At 37.1% G+C, this 24388-nt stretch overlaps 1 protein-coding gene across 1 annotated transcript in view; it reads left to right on the forward strand.

Annotated features, from left to right (window-relative positions):
- The window catches only part of LOC119825643 (phospholipid-transporting ATPase ABCA3-like), a 115694-nt gene that overhangs the window by 9474 nt on the left and 81832 nt on the right, over positions 1 to 24388 (forward strand). Inside the window, exons 5-9 of the mRNA XM_038346672.1 lie at positions 7959 to 8218; positions 11046 to 11166; positions 11891 to 12001; positions 19810 to 19983; positions 22719 to 22900. Coding sequence (XP_038202600.1) covers positions 7959 to 8218; positions 11046 to 11166; positions 11891 to 12001; positions 19810 to 19983; positions 22719 to 22900 — 848 coding nt within the window. The remainder of the gene's footprint in view (positions 1 to 7958; positions 8219 to 11045; positions 11167 to 11890; positions 12002 to 19809; positions 19984 to 22718; positions 22901 to 24388) is intronic.

The raw sequence follows: 24388 nt of genomic DNA on the forward strand, positions 1-24388 counted from the left end.
TATGTATATGTCTAGGGTTCAGTGTGATATTTCAATACATACACATAGTATGTTGCATCAAATCTTGCTTCTCTTCTACCTCGGATAATCATAGATCAGTATTTAGATTAATTTTATTTAATTACACTGAGAGCACACAGTACTCGTTTGCCTATGTGTGTCTTATTTAACTTGACAGGATATAACTCTGGCTATATCCATGTTGCTATAAAGTGCATGATTTTGAAGTAATCCTTGTAAGATAGTTATTGACAGCCATGCTGATTAAGTCAGTTAAATGTTTTGAGTACTTTTTTTATTGATGGCCAGACCAAGAACAAGCTCCTGCCTCTGAAAAGTCTGTTGATGCCTGACCTGGGATACAGCATTTTTAAAGATAAAACCATAATTACATCAGTACTCAAGGTGTATGTGTGGCAGAGTACATTAGTGAGGGATTTAGAGTGGCCTAGTAACATCTGCTTTCTTTAGAGACTCAGTGGTATCTTCTAGACACTTTGTAATATGTTTGGACTGTGTTCAAGGTCATGAACTGTCTGTAAAGCATTGGCATGGGAGAGAAGGCTGTTGGTGGGGGGTGGAAGCCTAAGAAGTGGCTAGGCAAGCACAAAGTTGGGACGGACAGGATGCTGTTACCATCATCATTTCAGTTTAATCCTTCCTTATTGTGAAATGATACTCCTCTGTTCTTGCCATCCATTAATCTGCTGATGAATACCTAGGCAGACTCCATATCTCAGCTACTATGAAGACTGCCACAATAACCTTGAGTATGTGTCTATTTCCTTGCTATGCCAATTTGTTTCTTTTGGATACATATGTAGAAGCAGAGTAGCTATATTTCCCCCTTTTACTGAAAATAGATTCTTTTTGTCAGGGACCAGCCTCGACAAAACACCTTTTGCCAAGTGTAGGGGCATGGGGATGAGAAATACAAGGAAAGAGTATGAAGATGCGAAAATAATAAAACAGAAGGCATAGAATAGTGTCAGGAGGGAGTTCCCATGAATACTAAATTTGTCCGCATTTAATTTTCTATACACTTTTATACCACAATACAAAAGGGGGAAGAAGGCAACAAAAGACTTCTTTAACATGATACAAAGGACAACTCAAACAGTTAATTGCTTTAACACATTGAGACATCAAGTCATTAGCATTCTGTTGTTCAGGCAGTGAAGCCACTCTAGACCAAGTATCCTGAAGGAAACCACTCCCCAGGTAACCTCATATTACAAAAGAAGGAACAGATATACACTTGCATATTCTGACCATCTGTCAGGATGGAATGGATCTACTTGTATGAGCCATCTTAATATCAAAAGAACCAAGGAACCACATCCTGAATCAGGATGTGTAGCTATACTTGTTGTCAACAATTTTGAGCAACCTCCAAACTCTCTGACTATCAGACAAGGTAGAAATAGACTCACATTTTTGGGCCTTTACATCTTTTCTTACATAATATATCCTAATTACAGTTTCCTCTTCCTCTACTCCCAGTTCCTCCCTACCTCCATTCCCATCCAATCCACTCCCTTTCTGTCTCTCATTAGAAATGAATAGTCTTCTAAGAGATAACGGCAAAACAGACAAAAAAGTAAGATAAAACAAAAACTATTACATTGAAGTTGGACAAGGCAAACCAATAGAAGAAAAATAGTCCAAAGAAAAGGCAAATCAGAAACACAGTTATTCACACACTCAGGAACCCCACGAAAACACTAATCTCTAAGCCGTAATATAATGTGTACACAGAGGACCTGCTGTAGACCATGATAGGCCCTTTGCATGCTGCATCAGTCTCTGAGTTCTTATCAGCCTTTATCGTGTTGACTTAGAGGGTCTTGGTTTCTTGGTGTCCTTCATCCCCTCTTGGTCTTACATTCCTTCCACCTCTTCTTCCATGGAATTTCTTGAGCCCTGAGGAAAAGAACTTGATAGTGATTTCCCATTTAAATTTGAGTGTTTAAAGTCTCTCATGCTGCGTAATGTCTAGCTGTGGGTCTCTATATTTGTTCCCATCTGATGCAGAAGGAAGCTTTTCTGATGATGGCTGAGCAGGAAACTGATCTGTGAGTACAGCAGAATGTCATAAGGAATCATTTTACACTTCTTTCTTTCTTTCTTTCTTTCTTTCTTTCTTTCTTTCTTTCTTTCTTTCTTTCTTAAAGAACAGTAGGATTTGATTTTACCCTAGGTCTCTGGGATATCTAGTCTCTGTTTCTTGGCCATGCAAGTAATATTACGTATCGATTCCATCTCCTAGAGTGGGCCTTCAGTCAAATCCACCATTGGTTAGTTACTCCCACAGGGTTTTTACCACCATTGCCCTAGCATATGTTTCTGATCAAAAGGTTTATGATGGGTTTATGTTCACATTTCTCTTTTGATAGCATGCAGAATACCTTTCAGTACCAAAAACTTTAGAACACAGGGGAGAAGGCTCTGTGTAGGCAGTAGCTTGACTTCTCCATTTTCAGTGAGTTGTGTAGGTGTTGTCTTTAGCCATAGGGCCTTGCTGTCAATTTGTGGTAAGCAACCTATAGTCTTGGCAACAGCCTGAATTTGAGGGGTTTTGTGGAACTTCTTTGGCCAACAACTCAAGAATATGTAACTCACTCCCAGCACTGAACACTTCAGTTGGTGAAAACAGACGTCCAGCTGGGGCTCTGTCTCCACATTATTTGGTGATTTCATTTAAATCACTTTCATATATGTGTATATTTTATGAAGTTTCTGCTATCCCTCAAATGACCCTTAACTTTAGCTGTCTCTGCCCATATTCCCTTCCTCATTCCCCTTTTCCCTCTCCTTCCCCACTTGATCCTCCCATCCTAGAACCCACATCCTTCCAGAACTTACCTATTCTATTTCTCTTTCTTAATGAGATTTATCTGTACACTCTACTTTCTTACTCTATACCTAGCCTCTTTTGTTACTGGATGTGTAATTGGTAAAAAAAAAAAAAAAAAAAAAAAAAAAAAAAAAATTCCCATTCTTAGTTTGCTGCTTTTGTCCAAATGATGGTGTCCTTTGCTGTGCCAAAGCTTTTCACTTTTATGAGGTCCTGTTTATTAACTGTTGATCTTATTGCCTGCATAAATAGTGTTCTGTTCAGAAAAGTCATGTCCTGTGCCCAGGTACTCAAGGCGACCCTACTCTTCTGTCAGGTGAAGTCTTTGATCTCTTTAAAGTTGAGTCTTGTACAGGTAATAAGTTTGAACCTGTTTGGATTCTTCTACATACAGCCATCTATGTTTGACCAGCACCATTTGTTGAAGATATTGTCTTTTTTTCAAGGTATGTTTCTGGCTTCTTTATCAAAAATCAGGTGTTCATAAGTATGTAAATTTATGTCCAGGTCTTCAATTCAACTCCATTGATCAACATGTCTGTTATTTGTGCCAATACCATGCTGTTTTTTGTTACTATAGCTCTGTAGTAATCAAGGATGGCGATAACTCTACCAATTCTTTTATCATTCACAATTGTTTTAGTTATATGCATTTTATGTTTCCACATGAAGCTAAAAATTTGTCCTTTCAATATCTGTGACAAATTGTGTTGGAATTTTGATAGGATTGTATTGAATCTGTAGATTACTTTTGATAGGTGCTAAGAATATTTTCTAACAGAGCCTCTCCACTGGTGCAAAGAATTCCAATCAGACCACATTAAGCCAAATTAAATGTCCTGGGTGGCTGGGAGCATGGCAGGGGGAAGACAGAGGGAGCAAGTGCACACACAAACCCAAAACCACATGTTCCTTTTCTAGGCACTGCCTAAATACCCTGTGGGAGGGGTCAACGCTTGGCAGACTGGGAGTTGGAGTCCAAGTACCTGGCAGGCTGGGAATTAGAGTCCAAGCACTTGGCAGGCTGGGGAGAAACCCCCAACTCAATATTACATTCCAGACTCTTTGGATATAGGGGTGTGACAAGGAGCTGAGGTGATATTTAAGACCAACATTTTAGGCTCTCTTTGGATAAACGGGTGTTGGCTCAAGTCTGGCTACTTCCTGCAGGCAAGGGGCGACGTAGGAGAGGGGAGAGATGAGAGTTGGCGTACTCACGCTCAGCGAGAAGTGTGGCTGGGGCAGCATCTGGTTTTACTGTCATCCTGGAGTCATCATGCAGCTGCTTTTTGTGGGAGAAGATAAGGCAGGTGGCTAGGAGGAAAAAAATATTGTTATTACTGGTCCTATGCATTAACTGCCAGAAAGAATGGAACAGGGAAGTGCCCTGGTTGGACAGGTAAGGCTCAGGTGTATCAGATACAACCAGATTTTAGTCGGTAGGTGTCCTTCATCTAGGAGAGTTGGTACCAATGGTGAAGTCCCAGGAGCTGGTACAGGTCTTATGGCATTGTCTGGGCAGTGCTTTGTAGGTTAGTCTTGGCCCAGGCAGCAGAAGTGTCCTACAAAATATGTTTGAAACTGGCTGGGGTTAGCAAAAGGCTCTGGAGACTGTTAATTTTTTTTTTTACCAGACCTGATTTTGATACAGCAGTAGAACTTTTCCAGGAACCTGTAGAAACAGATTTATAGCTTGGTGTCATAGCAAAAAAAAAAAAAAAAAAAAAAAAAAAAAAAAAAAAAAAAAAAAAAAAAAAACTATTGCTTTGGTTAAGACAATTAAAGTAATTGAGAACCCTGGATTTTTAAGATACGCTGGAAACCTGTTAGGCACACCTGTTTGTATTTTAGCAGGAAACATTATTAAATGTCATGGATGAAGTAATAAGTTAACAGTACCTAGGTTGTCAAATGCCATTAGACAGATCTGGGAGGGATAAATGAGCAAAAATGAGACAGCTTTTTAGCTATGCAGGCAATCCCAACTCCTCTCCTTAGTTCTTGGAGAATGCCAGTCTTAGAAGCAGTGCTTGCCATTAGCTGCTGAGTACAAGAAGCCCAAAGGTTTTTCTTGTTGGGGGAAGATTTAGTCTTCCTGGCTTGGCAGGATGAGAAGATCAATTTCCCGGTGAAGCATCCAGAAAGCTAAAGAGGTAAAGGCGGCTTTGGCTGTGTGGATGGCTATGCCAAACCCAAAAGCAAGACCTGGAGGCAAAAGGTCTTCTGTCTTCTTGGAGGAGCTGAAGGATGCAGAGGAAGCTGCATGTCTGTGTTAGAGGCTCTTGTTAAAATGCCATGCACTCAGATCTGTAAAGGCACTTGAGAACCAGGTACCATTACCTATTATTTTAAACTGGGCATATAAGCTAAATTTAGATGTGTATTTTATCCAATTAGTTACAGTTTACCAATGCTAGTAGAATACTAGCACATGTGGAAACTCTTACCAAACATGGTGGTGAGGTTAAAATGGTGGCTACCCACATGTTTGTATTTTTCCAGAGTTGTAATCTGGAAGCACACATGCACACAGAAATATAAATCCACATACTCACGCAGATATATTGTGACCACATCATTCTAATAGACAAATAGGACACTTTTGGAAACCTGTGTCAGCTGACCAACCTATAAATTCCAGCACAATTAGGCCTCTGCTGTCCTCCTCCAATGGAAAGGGAGTCGGGTTTAGATCCCTCAATCTGGAATGTGAAAAGAGCTGCTGTGCCTCTGGGCGCAGTAGAAGCCCCACTGACTAAGGAGAGGCAGAAGTGGGGAGGGCGGAACAAACCACATGGATCAGTGGAGGTGGAATGGGGCAGAACAAGAGCGCTGGCTGCGAATGAGCAGAGAAAGAGAGGGGGCACGTATCTAGGCACCATGGACTTTTGGAGCGTTTGGATAATTTAGGTTGGATAGCCCCAATTTAAAAGAATTTTTTTGTAAAAGGCGGCTTAAGGACGTTTGAATAATCAGCCTGGAATTGTAAGGACCCACTGGAAGCTCATGCCTATGTGGCTCAAGCCTGTTGCAATGTGTCCACCAAACAAAACCCTTGAGTCCCGAACAGGGGTGCATGAGAAGTAGATGAGAGACCTCTCCTGACACCCAAGTCCCATCTCAGCAAAAGGCTTGGCTTTTGTAGCATGGATCAGGCTTTCGGCATGGCTGAGACTTCAGTGAAAGCCCGAAAAGCACATGGGTCACCGCAGAGAACCCTACTGGCATAGAGCAAAAGAAGGGGAACTCACCTGAAAGCCAATCTGCCTGGTGAAGAACATGGGGGGGATAGGCATTTTCCAGCAAGGTGGCACTTCACCTGTGGGAAAAACAAACCCATCTCGGTGGGACCTCCAAAATGTTAGGAATATTTTCTAACAGAGCCTCTCCACCGGTGCAAAGAATTCCAATCAGACCAGATTAAACCAAAGTAAATGCTTGTGTTTAATAGGGTGGTCCTGGGTAACTGGGAGCATGGCAGGGAAAAGACAGAGGGAGCGCACATGCAAACCCCAAACCACGTGTTTCTCCCCACTCACTCCAGCCTAAATACCCAGTGGGAGTGGTCCTGACCCTCTCCAGGGAGGGGTCAGTGCTTGGCAGACTGGGAGTTGGAGTCTGGGATGACACAATATCTTCAATACCTGAGAGTCTCTCTTCCATCTCTTGTATTCTGTTGGTGATGCTTGCATTTGTAGTTCCTATTCATTTTCCCAGATTTTCCATTTCCTGAATTCCTCCAGTTTGTGTTTTCTTTATTGATTCTGTTTCAGTTTTTAAGTCTTGATCCATTTCCTTAACCTGTTTGTTTGTTTTTGTCTTTCTTGAAATGATTTATTGATTTCTTCCAATTTTCTGGGGTTTTTTTTTTCAATTTCTTGAAGGGAATTTTTCATTTCCTTTTTAAGGGCCTTTATCATCTTCATAGTTACTTTTAAGTTCTTTTATGCTTCAGCTGTATTGGAATATTCAGGTCTTACTATAGTAGGATCACTGGGTTCTGGTATTGCCATATTGCCTTTTCTGTTTTTGAATGTATTTTTACACTGGTATTTATACATTTCGGCTTGGGATGATTATAAGTATGGGTATTGATTCTTGTGTTGTTTTGGTTGGATAGATGTTTTGTTTGTTTCTTATCTTTTTAAAATTGTCTTTTGTCCTGAATGGTCTAGGGTTCTGGTGATTGGCAGATTTTCAGGTCTAGTAGGGTTGTTTTAGGTAAGGTAAGGTTTTGTGGGGGTTTGGGTGCCTCAATCCAACATATCTTCATGTTCTTCTGATTGATGTTGACTATACGTGTGCCTATAGAATCTGTTCTTCTACTGATATGGATTGTGCCAGTGCCTATGTAGTCTGTTGTTCTTCCAGTAGGAGTAGGTTGTGTTTGTGCTTATAATCTGCTGGGGTTTCAGGGGAGGATGATCAGATGGGTGGGGTTGGGTGGCAGAATGGGTCTTGGGGCAACAGAATCCAGTGGGTGGCAGTGGTGGTGGTACAGCCTGGAGGGAAGTTTCTCACCTGTCAACTGGCTGCTTGGGACTATACCAGAGCAGTGGGGTTCCACCAGGGTTGGGGGCGTGGCCCAGATGCTTTACTGTTGGTGAGATGGGAGTGGGTGAGCACAGGATATGCCCTGGGGTTTAGAGTCTAGAAGTTGGAGCAGTCCAGCTGGGAGGCCAGTCACATACTTGTTCTTCCAAATGGAGTGGGCTGTGCCTGTGCCTATGGAGTCTGCTGGGATTGCAGGGGAGGGCTGACCGCTGGAAGGATGATCAGGTGGGTGGGTTTCTCTGGGTTGTAGAATTGGTGTTGAGGGAATAGAATCTAACTGGTGGTGACAGTGGGGATGGTGCAGTCTAAAGGCAGATTTCTCACCTGCTGGCTGACTACTGGGGATTGCAGCTTACCAGTTTTATTAATGTTAATATTTTAATTTGGATAAGATACAAATTATATTCAGCCAGAGAAATGTATTTTATGTCAAATCTATGGTAGGTTCTGTAGATTGCAAGCTGAAGATTATTTGTATTATTTTTATCTTCCTATGTCTGAGTTGCTCCTTAGTCTATTTTATTTGACCATTCATTTTCTCACACAGGGTATATCACGGAAGGATTCTTGGCAGTACAGTATGCCTTGGATGAGAGCATTATGTTGTATCATGAAAACAGTGCTGGGAAAAAGCTATTTGATGAAATTAATGTTCTCATACAGAGATTTCCATACCCAGCTCATCCTCATGATAAATTACTTTATATCTCCAGTCCTTTCTTCCCCTTGATGTTCATACTTATGTTCTCTTCCATCGTACTTTCCATCATACGGTCCATTGTGTTTGAAAAGGAAAAGAGATTGAAGGTAATATTGGCTTACTTTCTGGTAGAGTAGAAAAGCGCATATGCATGTATGTATTATACATACACAGGCTATGGATATTTTTGGAAAGTTAATTACTGCATTGTAAATATTCATCATTTATGGATAGTGCATATACCCCAGCAAAGCAACAAGAGACACAAATATAAAAGAGTGAGTCCTGATGATACCAACTTCACAAGCTGGAAGAGTTTTAAAGACAAACTTTAACAGGGAAACAGCAAAGAAGAAAACTGAAGACGAGGAGGACAAAAAATATTACTAGATGAACTTGAAGTTTTTTTTATACTTAGAGTAGCAATGAATTTCAAATACAGCTCACTTCAGGAATAAATTAACCTAAGTCCTAATACTATTGGTCCATTAACTGATGCACGATTAATAAAAAATCAGAGACCGAAATTAGCATTCAACCTGAAGATCCAAAAAGCAACCACTGGCTCTTACCTTGACCTCAATCTGAAATGGCAATCTCAGCCTGAGACTATACCTGAGAGCTGTTTCTCCCATTTTATAATCCTCTCTAGAGCTGGGATTAAAGGCATGCACCACCCTGTTTCTATGGCAAACTAGTGTGGCTACTGGGATTAAATGTGTATGTTGCCACTGCCTGTACGGTCTTTAGGGCTGAGCAGTGGGGCTATTTTACTATCTGATCTGATCTTCAGGCAAGCTTTATTTATTTATTAAAATACAAGTAAAATGCCACTACAATTAGCACCAATATTCATTTTCTTTCACAATGTTCATGTTTTCAACAACAACAAAAAAGTTACTAAACAAATGAAAAAGCAACAAATCGTAAAACAGTCCAAAGAAACAAATTGATCATCAGTAGTAGACTTAGGAAAGACACAGATGTTGGACATAGACAGGGAAAATTTCACAAAGCCCACCCCTAGATGAAGAGTCACATTCAATCAAATGACTGCTGAGATAGAATCAGTTCTTTCCCAGAGAGATGCCTCCTGCAAGGTTATCTAGTCCCTTGTGTTCTGCCCTAGACACATGTACATCTGAGCAACAACTGAATGGACTCAGGAAGGCGTGTGTGTGTGTGTGTGTGTGTGTGTACATGCGTGTGCTTGCATGGCAACAGTAATTAAAGAAGTAGTCAGGAATTTGGGGGTTGGACACATTAGGAGCTGCAGGGGGGAAGAAGGGGATGAAAATGATGCAAATACAGTATTTATATATGGAATTCTCAAAACATTTAAAGATGCATAGATGATGGAAATATCAGACAGGTATTTTAACTGTGCTTAATATTCTAAAGACTGTAAGTATTGAATTATCTAAAATTCTTGGGGTTTGTGGGTATTTTTCACATTTTTAGTGTATATGCCATGCACATGTGCCATGGCATCTATAGAGGTCTGCAGACAGTTTGCAAGAGTGAATTCTCTCTACTACGTGCTCATTTGGGATCACATTCAGGTTGTTAGGCTTGTCAGGCATAGCAACAAGCCCCTTTGCCTACTGAGCCATCTCTGCAGCCTGGGAATTTTTTATAGCAATCTTAATTTCTGAGTTTCACTGGCATCATGGAGTTCATATGTAGTTGTAATTAACATGTGCACTCTTGCAGTGTAGTAAAGATGGACATGATCAAATGCACTATAGAACTGAATGAAAATAGCCTATGTATTCTCATAAGTGAAATTTTCAAAAGAAAACATCCTAACAGTACTTAGGGATGCTTTTAACAGGTTTATCCATAGATAAGTAAAATGAGGAAAGAACTAGAAAAAGTGATCTCAAGACAGATGAGATTACAAAAACTGAAATGTAGAGAGAAAAATGTAAAATTCCAGACGAAATCACCCAAAAAGTATAGAACAATATCAAATGATGTAACACATGTAATTGGATTCCAAAAAAAAAATGAGAAAAGAAATTAAAAACACTGGGGGAATTTTTCAAAATTAATAACATTAAAGTGCAGACACAAAAAGCTCAGAGAATTCAAAGATAAATATTGCATAAACATGTGTGCACACACCTGTGCATACACACACACACACACACACACACACACACACACACTGGCTCATTATAATGAAATTGCTAAAAACTGAAAGCACAGAAAAAAATCTCGAAAGCAAATAGCAGTAGGGAAAAAGATACATAGATACCTTTCTCTTACTGTTCTGGAAATTAAGCTTATATAGGGGTGATTTATCTTCTTTTTCCCTCAGCCCTTCATTTTTTAATTTTTTATTTAAATAACTTTTTCATTTATTTTACATAGTGCTTTGCGATTTAATTTGAAAGCCAGTGAAATGATTCATTAGCTAAAAGAGTTTACATCACAAGCCAGGAGACCTGAATTCAGTCTTCAGATCCCACAGTGGAAGGAGGGAACCTGCTCAATGGGATGTTTCCCATGGGTGCTCTTAGTGCTCTTGAGGACTTGCTTAGTTAATCTACAGCCCTTGGGAGCATTGTCATCCCAAGTAACAGCTTTGTACAAACCACATGCACACACACACACAAAGTTTTTACTTACAAAAGGAGAAGGGTATACGAGAAATAAATGCTATTAAGGATGTGTGAAAAGCCCATAAAATAAATTTTAAAGGAATAATTGGATTCTTTTTATTTTCTAAACCCCAGATGAAAAATTGAAAAATTGTCCTTAGTTACTAATTTTGATAGACTTCTAAGCCTTGATTTTTTCTCATTCTTAAAATAGAGATAATATTGACCATTTTTATAGCCTTTGTAGTAAAAAATTCAAATATTGATGTGTGGAAGCGTCCTGAATTGCAGACATTTGAAATGCTGGTTTATGTTGCCTGTTCTACAGGAATACCAGCTCATAATCGGGCTTAGAAATTGGATCATCTGGGCTGGCCATTTCCTGACGTTCTTCCCTTTCTATGTCATCATCATACTCTTGATATGTGCATTACTCTTTATCCAGGCAAGTATCTAGTGTCACGCTGTACAACAGACAAAAGTAACCACATATGTGATATTGAAACTGCCTATTAATGCTTTTTCTTAACATAAGAAGAAGCAGGTAACATTCTTTTAAATGTTTAACTCAGCTATTTACAAAATATTATTTTACAATCTAACTATTTCTAAAATAATATTATATTCTTACTTTTTATTTTTTTCAAAATCTAGTGTTTTGTGTTACTGTGCATCCCAATTCTGACATTAAGTTTAAATAGAAAATACATAATCTATTTTAGCAATGTTGTAGTTTTATTTAAATTTAAGGTGTCTTTTAAAGAGTAAAATTGAGTTCCACAGTCATCCCAGCTCTATTTCAAGTGTTCTATAAGTGCACATGGCAAATGACTACTCCAACAAGCAGGTGAGTTTGGATGGGTTGAATCTACCACACAGTCCAGTAAAAGGCGAAATACACTGTGGACTTACTGTTTCCAGGTTTACAGTAGAATAAAATGTTTTTTGTTTGTTTGGTTGTTTCTTTTGTTTCTTTTTTCTGGTCCTACTAGAAAACTCAGATGCTGCTGAGTCTCTTGGCAAGTCTTAACTTCCTGCCTTTTGAATCTCGCCAGATAAGTGGGATGGTCTGTTTAACTAGGGGCCATACTTTTGTTTCTCTCCTGTGTTTACATGGCGCTAGTTATAGTGTTACCTGATCTGATGTCATGATTGTTTTATTGTAGATTGCAGAGGAGCCAGTCTTGCGATACAGTGACAGTAGTTTCATCTTTGTCTTTCTTACATGTTATGCCATCGCGTCTATATGCTTTGCCTTTATGGTTAGCACTCTCTTCAGTAAAAGTAAGTCTGTATTTGCAGTTCTCTCTGGCTAACTAGAAACACTGCCTTGCATTGTAACATACAAAGGGAATTATACATGAAACAATTTGACAGGAGTTAGAGAGAGCATTAAGAATGAATGTGCTCCAGTGTACATATAAAGAAGATATAAAATGGTGACATTAGAACTAAACAATGCTTCCTGTAGAAGTTTATTTAAATTGCTACTGAAAGCAAGCACTTGCCATATGACAAGACTCTAGTAAGTGGTTCTTCGTGAAAACTCACTTAAGAATAATAGGTGTCTTCAAATCACACCAAAATGGTCAAATTAAACATTCTATAGAAATATATTTAAACAACTCACAGGAAATGAAAGGAAGTAGAGGTATTAAGATAGTATATCTAGTAGCAGAAGAATCAAAATAGTGAGAGACTTAAATTCACTATATCAGTAATACCCTAAGTGTTAATCTTCTGAATACCAAAATTATAAAACATAGTCTTGATGGAGTATCACTGTGTCTAACATGTTTATTTAGGATATGATTTTTTAAAACTTCGTTGAAACGTTTATCTAATTATTCTTTATCAATTAAAAATTGACAGAAAGTGAATGATCAGAGAAGCTGTGGAGAAGTCACCAGTGACCTCCTAGCTCTTCTGTTCCTTCTTCCAAAAGGAATGAGATCCTCTCTGAGCCATGCCTTACTCTTTCCCCTTTCCTCCAAAACCTCTGTGGTTAATTTTGGTCACCTTATGATTCAAATCAAACTTTATTATCAATAAAAATATCTTATACCATGCCCCCCTTTATCTAAATAAAAAGGGAAAGTTTTAACTCTGACATAGTAAAACTATATTCAGTAAGTACAATAGCTATATACAAATATATATGGTAAAAATCACATTAACTACTGTTCAGTCCATTTGCCTTTGGTAAATTCAGAGAAAATACTGCATTATCTATCCTATCTTGGTGAGTTCAAACTGTTGTACCTAATTCATTTTCTATCCTAACTTATATTACCAACCCAGAACTATCTTTTATGTCTCTCAAACTTACACATTTTGCACCTTTTTGTGAGTTTCTTTTCTGAATTTGGTAATAAGAAAAACTATAATGATCTAGTCTTCAACTGCATCAGAGACCTGAGAAATATATAATATTACCTAAGTAAATGGGAAGTGAAAAGCAAACAACTTCGAAAACTAAAAAATGACAGACATAGCTGGCTGCCTGGACAGTCACCCATCTACACAGTTGGGGCATCCATATTTAGCCTGCAGGCCTACAGCAACTGACAGACCTTTCTGTGAAGCAGGAATTTTGTCCTGCCTTGTCTTAGCAAAGTTACATGGTTTCTTTTGTGTCCTGGCTGTCCAACCTGGACAACACATTGTCTGCAGTTGAAGCAAGGAAAATGTCTTGCCCCATAGCTAACTTTTGCCACAAAGAAAGTAAATTCCATATGGAATTTTTTTGTGCCTGTCATCTTCTCTGAAGTATATTGGTGCTTCTAGGAGCAGACAAGTCTCGTTGTCATTAAAAACGAACCTTATATTTTTTTAAAACATTTTAAAGCCATATTCTGTATAGATTTCTGAAGTATTTGAAGATGGCCTACCTATCTAAAATATGTTTGACCTTAAAAACATACCTAAAATGACTACAAGTTTGATTGTGACTAACTACTAACCTGCAGTTCTTCATTATCCTAAATAGTTTGTAATAATAACTTTCAAGGACTAGAAATTTACATTACATTCTTAAATGAGCTGCAAAGCAAAATGAAATTGTATATTTAATGAATGAAACCTGTACAATTTGCCCCTGGGAGAAGGTTATTTTCTGATGGGTGAGTGCAAGTGAACTTGGTCAACTTGGATACTCTGTGTGTAACTTTGAGTCCTCTCTTTGTCCTCTTGTTGGAGCTATTGCCAGCTGCGTGTCTAGTTTTGAGTGCAAATAGAATCAGCAAGTCATACTTCTTTTACCTCCCTCCCCAGTACTTCCATTTGTTTCTGTAGCAGCAGTGTACACCAACTCTTCTGTATATTGCCTTTTTGCTGGAAAATGTATGTTGAATAAAATTTTCTATAGAAATTATAAAAAAAGAAATATATGCACAGTAAGTTCTAACAAAAATAACCTTAAATTTGTATCAATATACAAAAAAATCTTAGAAGCATGTACAGTATAACAAAAATACCTCTAATTTGTATCATTATACAAAAATCCATACCAATTTAAAATATTTAAGACTAGTAGTTAAACTACTTTGGGTTTAAAAGTAGATTCAATAATCTACCCCTTTATCCTATCATTTCTGTATCCCCTTTGTTCTTTTCAGAATGCGGTCCCTGAATCTATTCTTCTTTGTTCAGCTTTTTTCCTTACCATTCCCAATAACAACTTGTAACCAACCCCCACCCAAATGATAACAAATGTCCATAACCCACTGAATGACCAAAAACCACCCACCCCACCTCTTGGGAATATGGGTGTTGTGTTCTTAAAATTACTTCCTGGTGTCTGGGGATGTCAGCATCACTAGGGGAACTTGAGAAAATTGAAATAGTAAGTCCCAAGAGAGCTAGCTGTATCATTTGTTGTCATTCCCTGTGTAATGGGAAAGTGTGGGACTTATCTGAAGTCCTGGCTGGAGTAATGCATAAGAGCACCTCAGCTTGCCACCTTGAAATTGTCCTAAGCGGTCTGTGTTACTTCTTTCAGGTAGTGGAATTTGGTTATACAAATAACAAGTAGGACATTTCCTTATAATTTCTTTGGCTTGTTGTCAAGTGATGGAAAAATGTTTTTGTAAACCCTTGCTATTGAAATGGTGTTTCTTATGAAATTCTAAGGCTTCTAGCATATTTCCTACCAATAACTGATAAATTTCATCATTACCTTGTGCTAGAGGGCCTGCTAGGCCCATGTGGGATCTGATATGTATTATATATAAGAGACAATTTCTATTTCTGATTATTTCTTGTAATTGAATAAATAACAAAGTTAATTCTGCATCATCTGGAATAAGTTCAACAGTTTCAATATATAAAACAACTCTTTCTGCATATGGAGAGTAAGTAACTATATGAGGAGGTTTTGAAAATCTAATAATATCCCGAGAAGAGCATAAAATTCTGACTTTTGACCAGATTCATAAAGACTCTGAACCATTTTGCTTTAATTTTCCCTCACTTTTATCCTGCCTTTCCTCATTTTTTGCATCAATATAGAATGTAGGGGGTTTAGAAATTGGTGTTCCCCATATAATATGAAGAAGGATTCGATTAGTTCTCTTTATGAATTGAAGTCTCTTCTTTTGGGATATTTGTTGCTAATATCTCCCAAAATCTTACTCCAAGCTCTTTTTCAATGTTCATTTTCTGTTCATAGTAAGGAAATTTAAGCATTAGTAAAAGGTACCACAATTTCTGCTGGGTCTATACCTACTAATTGATAAAGTCTTAATTTTCCTTTCATAATCAATTCAAACTTTTTCTACATAGGTTTTTAATTTTTTACTCTGTTTTGTGGTAATATATATATATATATATATATATATACATTCAAAGATATTATCTCTCTCTGCATTAGAATTCCTGTAGGATAATGCATAGAAGGTAAAATGATCAGAATACAAATCAAGCTCTGGATCCAAATGATCCACATATGCATCCTGTAATTTTTCTACCAGAGCCAATTCTCTTTCAGCCTCATCTGATAATTTTCTTGGACTATTTAAGTCCTTGTAATGATTCAAACAAATTACTTAGTTCTTGAGTTGTTGATCCAGTTGTAGGTCACATCCAGTTAGTACCTCCCAGCAATTTTTTAAGATCATTAAGAGTTTATAATTGATCTCTCCTGATTTGAACTTTCTGTGGTTAATTTTTTTGTAAACCTGTCTTAAGTCCTAAGTAATTAATAGAATCTCTCTTTGTATTTTTTAAAATACAAAGAACAATTTCTAATCCTCAGCAAGGCAAATTTTTTTAACTTCTTCAAATTTTTTCTCTAAGGTGTCTACATATGAATCAAATAGTAAGATATCATTCATATGGTAAATTATAGATTGAGGAAACTGAATACAAATTATTTTCTATGGCTGCTGTACAAAATATTGACACAAGGTGGGCTGTTTAACATTGCTTTTGGATAGACTTTCTATTGATATCTTTTAACAGGCTGAGACTTATTATAAGTGAGATACTTTCTCTATCCTGTACTTGCAAAGGTATAGTAAAACATGAAGTCTTTTAAATCAATCACTATAATAAACCATCCTTTGGGTAGTAGAGAAGGCAAGGGAATTCCAGACTGTAAAGAGCCCATTGACTGAATCACCTTAATAATAGCTCTTAAATCTGTTACTGTTCTCCATTTTTCAGATTTCTTTTTAATGACAAATACAGGAAAATTATAAAGACTGTTTGATTCATTGATATTTTTGAGCCTTTAACTGCTCCTGAACCAGCTGTTCTAGTGCTTTTAATTTTTATGATGTCAAAAGTCATTATCCCTACTAGACAGGTTTGTCAATTAACCATTTTAAAGGTAAGGTTATTGCTACTTCTGAAAGATCAGCAGCTGTTGTGTCCTGTTTATGTACAACCTGAATGATCAGTGACTATTTTTATACTACCTTTTAATATTTTTCTCAGAAATATATGTTAGCTTATTGTTTGTTTCTGAGATTGGAGTAATGTTAATCTGGATATTCCATTGCTGTCACAATTCACATCCCCATAAATTCATTGCTATGTTAGCCACAGATGGCTTTAATTTTCCTCTCTGTCCTTCTATCCCTATACATTTGACCCATCTTACATTTCATTTTACTTGAGATAAAGTTCCAATCCCTGAAAGCTTAACGTTGATCTCACTAAGAGGCCAATTTGGATGCCAAGACTTTGGTGCAATTATTGGTTTACCATAATTAAAACATCTAACCTTTTGTTTTTTCTTAAAATTCTTAGACGTCATTTCTATTATCTATGTATCATAAGCATGAGATCCAATACCAGCTGTATTTCTAATCCATTCATCTGTGGGTGCTGATCTTTCTTTTAAAGGCCAGATCACCCTTTAATATTCTGAGTTATCATTTCCAAAAGCCAAAGATTCAATTATTATTCGTCTGATTTCTAACTCTGGTATCATTCTATTTACAACTGAAGTCAATCTTTGTTAAAAGACAAAACAAAACAAAACAAAAAACAGTGAGGTCTTCTTTTGGGCCTTGTATAATTTTAGTGAATGGCTCATTCTTCATTTCTGATTATTCAGTCTTATCCCAAGCATTCAGAGCTGCTGTATGGCATAAGGCCAAGGTGTCAACTTTCCCTTTTAGGTCTAGGGCTCCATCTGGTGCAGACCCATGTAGGTCCTGTGCATGCTGCCTCAGTCTGTGTGTTTACTGTGTGTCGATCATGTTGATTGAGAGTGCATTGTTTTCTTGGTGTCTTCCATCCCCTATAGGGCTCCTACACTCTTTCTCCCTCCTCTTCCACAGGGTTTCCTGAGCCCTTAGAGGAAAGATTTGATAGATATATCCCATTTAGGGCTGAGTTCAAAGGTCTCTCGTTCTTTGCAAAATGTTTGGCTGTGGGTCTCTGCATTTGTTCCTCCCAGAAACAGGAGGAAGCTTCTCTGAATATGACAGAGCAAAGCACTAATCAATGAGCAGCACAGAATGTCATTAAAAGTCATTATTTTGCTGCTTTTTTTTATAACAGTAATGTTTGGTTTTACCTTAGATCCCCCTGGCCTCAGATTCTTGGTCACCCAGTGTCAAGAATTGTTTCCATCTCCTGGAGTGAGCCTTAAGTCACATCAGATACTGGTTGGTTACTCCCACAAGCTTTGTGTCACCATTGCACTAGCATATTTGCAGTCGGGATACCATTGCAGATGAAAGGGCTTTTACATTTTGGTATTTACATTTCTCCTTTGGCAGCCTGCAGAGTATCTTCCTGTACCAAAGATACTAGCATGTAGGGGTGAAGGTGCTATGGAGGCACCAGCTCGACTTCTGCTGTTCAGTGGGTTATGTAGGTATTGTCTTCAGTCATGGGGCCTTGCTGTCAGTTTATAAAGAAAAACCTATGATCTTGGAACAGCCTGGGTTGTTTGAGGGTTCTCATGGGACCCATTTAGGCAATAATTCAATTAGATGTAATCCAATCCTGGCACTAGAAGCTTTGTTTGGTGACAAGAGATGTCCAGTTGGGGCCCGTCCTCCCATTATTTGAGGATTTCATTTAGATAACCTTCATGTATGTATACATTTTAGGAAGTTTCCATTGAATTAAGTTTTCATACTACCCCTCAAATGGCCCTTAATTTTAGCTGTCTTTCCTCATATTCCCTCCTTCCTCCCGTTACCCCTTTCCACTTGATCCTCCCATTACAGTCCCCCCGCAACCCGTAGTTATTCTATTTCCTTTTTCCTAAAGAGATCTATCTGTAACCTCTACTTCCTTACTCTATACCTAACTCTGTTGCTCTGTGGATTTAGTTGCTTATCAATGACTTATTGCTAACATCTACATAAAAGCAAATACATACCATTTTTGACTTTCTGGATCTGAGTTTCCTCACTCAGGATGGTATTTTCTAATTCCTTCTGATTATCTGCAAATTTCATTTTTAATAGCTGAAAGTAATACTCCATTATGTGAATGTACCACAATTTCTTAATCCATTCATCTGTTGAGGGACATCTAGGTTGTTTCCAGTTTATTAACAGAGCAACAGTGAACATGGTTGAGCAAGTGTCCTTGTGATATATCCTTTGGGTATATGCCTTGAGTGGTGCAGCTGAATCTTGAGGTAAATCTATTCCCAGGTTTTTGAGGAACTGCTGTACTGATTTCCATAGTGTCTGTACAAGCTTGCACTCCCACCAGCAATGGATGAGTGTTCCCCTACTTCACATCCTTGCTAACATGAGCTGTCACTTGTGTTATTGATCTTAGCCATTTTGACAGGTTTTTAGTAGTACTATGCATAATTTATTGCCTTGGCATATCAACTGGAAGAAGGCTAAAACTTTAAATACTGGCTAACAAAATGAAAACAGTTTTATTACACACTGAAAATTGACAAAAATAAACAAATACCCACAATTTGCAAAAAAAAAAAATGTAATCACAATTCCCTGAGGGCTATAGATGTTGAATATTATTTGAACATTATTTGAAGTGTTTCTGAGCTATTTTGAGGTTACTCTTTTGAGAATTATACTTAGATTTGTACCCCATTTTTTATCAGGTTATTTTCTTGATGTCTAGTTTTTTGAGTTCTTTATATATTTTGGATAGTCACTATCAATGGTATGTGTAGTTGGTAAAAATCTTTTCCCATTTTGTAGGCTGCTGCTTTGTCTAAATTGATGTTAGGAAGTAGTGTCTTGCAGTTTTATTGGGTTTTCCATTACTTTCTTCATAACACTGATTTTATGTCTATTAATATTTTGATGAGAATTTATTTCTCTTTTATTTTTAATTCTTCTCTCCTTCACTACATCCTGATCAGTTTCCCCTCCCTCCGCTTCTCCCAGTTTTCCTCCACCTCCTCTCTCCCCCAAACCCACACCTCCCCCCCCCATTTCTCTTCAGAAAAGAGCAGGTTCAACATAACAAAATCCCATGCTTATGGGCTTATCAGTTATCTGTTATCTACATGCTCAGTTATTCTGTCTTGTTTTATAGGTAAGACTGGAAACAGTAAATTTTTGGAAACAATCTTATTAATATTCAACATCGTTAGTACTCTGTTGTAGTATAGAAAGATAATTGCAGTTTCTTATTTGAAGCTCATGTAGCTGCTTCTGCTGGAAACCTCCTGTTTTTTGCCAGTTTCTTTCCCTATAATTTCATCTCTGAAAACTATGGAACGTTGGACCTTACTACCAAGGTGACTGCCTGTCTGAGCGCAAATGTTGCATTGGCACTGGGGATTAATCTTTTAATCAAGTTGGAAATAAAAGGTGAGTATTGGTATTTATTGATTTAATTCTTAGGAAACTGGGTACACAGGAAATAAGAAGGTAGGAAAATGTTATATTTTTCCCAAATGTGTTTATTATATAGGTGGTTATGTAAAATATGAGAAATCTAAAGCTCCCACACCCAGATGTAAAGCTATTGGCAGTTAATAGGCAAAGGGAAAATATCAATTTTCTTCAGCACTATAGCCCATGATAAGTTGCCCAAGCTTGATGGTGCCCTACACACATGCATGTATGGACAGCACTAATTGGATTCAAGGGTTAGAAAAGAAAAGTAGACGTAAAATTGAAAAAGGGATAGGGAGGAAGTCAGGATGAGTGAGTTAGAGTGGGGCACAAGGGGTAGATATATCCTAAATGTATGTATTTGTGTATGAAATTACCAATGAACAAAATGTTTTAAAGAAAAGAAAAATCTAAAGTTCAAATTGTCCCATCTCCTTTTTATGTGAGAACTTTTTTATGTAAATCTTTTGAGAACTTTTATTATTTTTATTCTCTAAAAAAAAACCTTGAACTTTTCTCCATTCAAGGATGTACTTTTATTATTTTTGTAACATTGTTCAGTATTGCATCATAATAAGTTGAATCAACCACTTCCTTTTCCATATGTGTTTAGGTGGCTTATGGTTCTTCCTGTTATCCATAGCAATTTATGTGTATATGGTCATATGTGCATATTAATCTGAAAAAAATTCCTAATTGCCAAAATGCTAACCTATGTGAGGCAAGGAGATAATGACTATATCCCAATTACTTTGGAAGCTGAGCTGGAACTTGAGTCCAAGAGTTTGAGATCATCCTGTACAACATAGCAAGACTATAGATTATTTTTAAATGTCTAGCCTATAAAAGTACTGTCTTATAAAGTACTTATAGCTTATATTTTATTTACATTACAGTAACTATTAAACAGATAACTCCAATTATAACATACTGATTTTTAGAGTTTTTAATATCAATGTCACAGAATTTTATAACTTGATACTAGTTTGGGGTTTTTGTTGTTGGTTTGGGTTTTGTTTTGTTTTGTTTGACATAGAATCTCACTGTTTAGCCCTGGCTGGCCTAGAACTTACAATGTAAACTAGGCTGGTCTCAAACTCATAGAAATCTACTTGACTATGCTTCCATAGTGTTGGGATTAAAGGTGACAGCCACATTCCAGCCATATACAAATTGTTAATGTGTTAGTATTGTATATCTTGCTAATCTGTAGTCATTCAGATTACTTGAAATCTGAATTTTAGGATCAATTTCATTAAGTTCTATGAAAACTGTTATCAGGTATAGTGGTATTTCATTTGTATTTTAATAAATAAAGCTTGCCTGAAGATTGGAGTGTAAAACAATCCCACTGGTCAGCCTTATAGACCAGGCAGTGGTGACACATACCTTTAATCCTAGTAGCCACACTACTTGCCATAGAAACATAGAAACTGGGCAGTAGTGGTGCAGGCTTTAAATCCCAGCCCTAACGAGAAATATAAAACGTAAGGAGACCGCTCTGACACACAGTCTCATTCTGAGCTTCCTGGAGGCAGAATCGCCATTTAGTACTGAGGTAGAGATAAGAGCCAGTCAGTGGCTGGCTGTTTTGCTTTTCTGACCTTCAGGTTGAACCCCAGTATCTGTCTCTGGGTTTTTACTAATGGTGCTACAATCAGGACTTAGTGAAATGTTCGTTCTATTTGCCAGTAATGTAAAAATAAGAATACTTAATTTTCTCATCTGTGAATAAAAACTTTCCAATAAGAAGACTATCAGAGGAATGTGTATGTTGTTTATTTGTAAATACTTCTATGATTCTTATTTTGCAGGAAGTATCAACAACCCACATTATTTCATCTAGGTGTCATATTTCCATTGGTTTATTGTAGAAGAGCACAACCTTTTAGTTTCCAAATCACTTGTTTATATCAGATTTACCAATTTTACATTAGTTATTGTCTCTTTTCTCTCTATTTTGTTTGAGGCAGGAGGACTTTTTAGCTTACAGGAAGTTTTCTGTGGTGTATGTATATTTAGACTCCTGTTTTTTGTGATTTCTAATTTATTGTTTATTACCTCTCAAAATGGATTAAGTTTTGATAATCATTTTGATTCCACAGAATATGTTTCTCATATTACCACCCTTTCTTTAAAGAAAATACAGTGTTCAAGGAAGTTTTGAGGGGGAGGGGGGAAGAGGCCAGAGTTAAAAACAGATTAACTTAATGAGGTGTTATCCTTTTTAACTCTTGCCTTTTGAAGCAGGGTTCTTTGCAAACCTAATTCCTTTCCTGTTATAGAGGCAGGAAAGAAAAAGCATTTTTTCCCTTTTGGTAACTTCCTTTTGGTCCTTCCATCCATGCTAAGCTAAACTCCTTGTTTTTGTCTCACGATTGGTAGGCAGTCCATCTTCAGCGCTGTTGAATATATTTTACACATTTGGACATTCTTGTTCTTGGTTCTGTGGGAAATTAACTTGAGGGGAAAGTAACAAGAGAGATTCTGTTAAGTCTACTTTTTCTTTGCTGTTCTTTTGTTTCTTTCACTTATTTCATTTTAATCATTCTTAATTGTTCTTAAAGGTTTTGAAAAGGGGGGGAGATGCATCCATTATTTTCTGTAGTGACACAGTTGCTAAGAGTTATCAGCAGATAGGTAATCCATAATACAAAATGCCAAGTCACAAAGATTTCATCATGCCCAGTGTCTCCTTTTCATTTCAGAGATAGGTGTTAAATGGCATAACCTTTGGACACCAGCCAGTCTTGAGGATAACCTCCTCTTTGGCTATATGTTTGGAATGCTTTTGCTTGATGCTTTGTTATACAGCCTTGTTACCTGGTATGTAGAAACTGTCTTTCCTGGGCAGTATGGTGTGCCTCAACCATGGTACTTTTTCCTTATGGTAAGTTTTTTTTTCTGTTTTTCTTTTACTGAAAATAATTATTTTCATGCAATATAGTCTGATTATGGTTTCCCCTCCTTCAACTCTCTGAGATCCTCCTACCTCCCTTTATGGTAAGTTTTAACACTGCTGTTAAATCCTTACAAGATTATGGTCCTTGTAAACCTATTTCATAAATGGTGTAATCAAATTAAAAAGTCAAATTCAGATCAACCTAATCTATACAGCACTAGTATTGACACACTATCCATTCCCCTGTATATAGTTGCATAACATGTGTGGACAAAACACGGAAACTTTTCCAACTGTAAGGGCAATGACCTCTCTGTAATCAGACAGTGCAGTCCCTTAGATTAGAAGGTAGGGAAACAAAGGAAACCCACACCAAATTAATGTGTGATGTTTTTTCAGATTCTAGGAAAGAGAGAACTAAGTAATTCCTGTATTTTAGTTTCACCACTTGGTCCCTTTCATGGGGCTGACCATTATTTGCGCAAGGTAGAAAAGTGCTTACTTCTTTTCCTTCAAATTTCCTTATAATGACTGGGTGATGCACAACCAAGATACTCTGGCCAAGTGTGATGAGTCATGGCTCCACATGCACTTTCCAAAAATTCACTTCTGTTTTTCTACCTTGAAAACTACTCTCTAACAGTTTTTGCATAAATACTAGAGATTAAAATTGTAGATAATTTGACTAAAAAAATGTCATGTTTTATAACTAAAAAATACATTGCAGTTTTGTTCTTCATGTAGAGTATAGAGAAACTGTTTCCTAGTTCTTAGAAGTCTTCACTTTTTTAGTGAAATACGTATGACATAAAATTATCAATTTTTAAATAAAGTCTCTAATACTTGGTATATTTACAGTGTACAGTGATAATATGCAACCATGACCTCTCTACTCATAGTTTTTCATCCCCAAGAACTAAAACCATGACCTATAAAGAAGTAATCTCCATTTTTTATATTTCAGGCATCTATAATTTGCTTAATTTTTCTATGAGTTTATATATTCAGAATGTTTTATAAAAATTCAATCACAATTATTTGTGGGTGCTTCTTTAAGTAGTTTTTTAGGTTTATCCATGATGTAGTATGAACTGATATTTACTCATCCTGTATTATGGCTGTATGATATTCCATATCTCACTGGAGGACATATAGTTTTTATCTCTTATCTATGGTAAATATGACTATTTTTAATTATTTTGAATATGTAGCTAGTGATGTAACTACTAGTTCTTATGGCACTTCTGTGTTCAAGGTTTTGGAAACTATCAGAGCATATATTTTTGTTGCCCCCCCCCCCCACACACACACTCACTCATAAAGTACTAAGGTTCTATTCTTTCACTTATACTTCTTTTTATAGAAGTTATCCTCATAGGTTTTATGTGACACTTAATTGAATTTCCTGATAACTAATCATAGGTATGATATTTATGTGCCTATTGGTCTTTGTATATCTTGTTTAGAGACATAAAT

Source organism: Arvicola amphibius, chromosome 1 (assembly GCF_903992535.2).
Source record: "Arvicola amphibius chromosome 1, mArvAmp1.2, whole genome shotgun sequence".
Taxonomy (NCBI): domain Eukaryota; kingdom Metazoa; phylum Chordata; class Mammalia; order Rodentia; family Cricetidae; genus Arvicola; species Arvicola amphibius.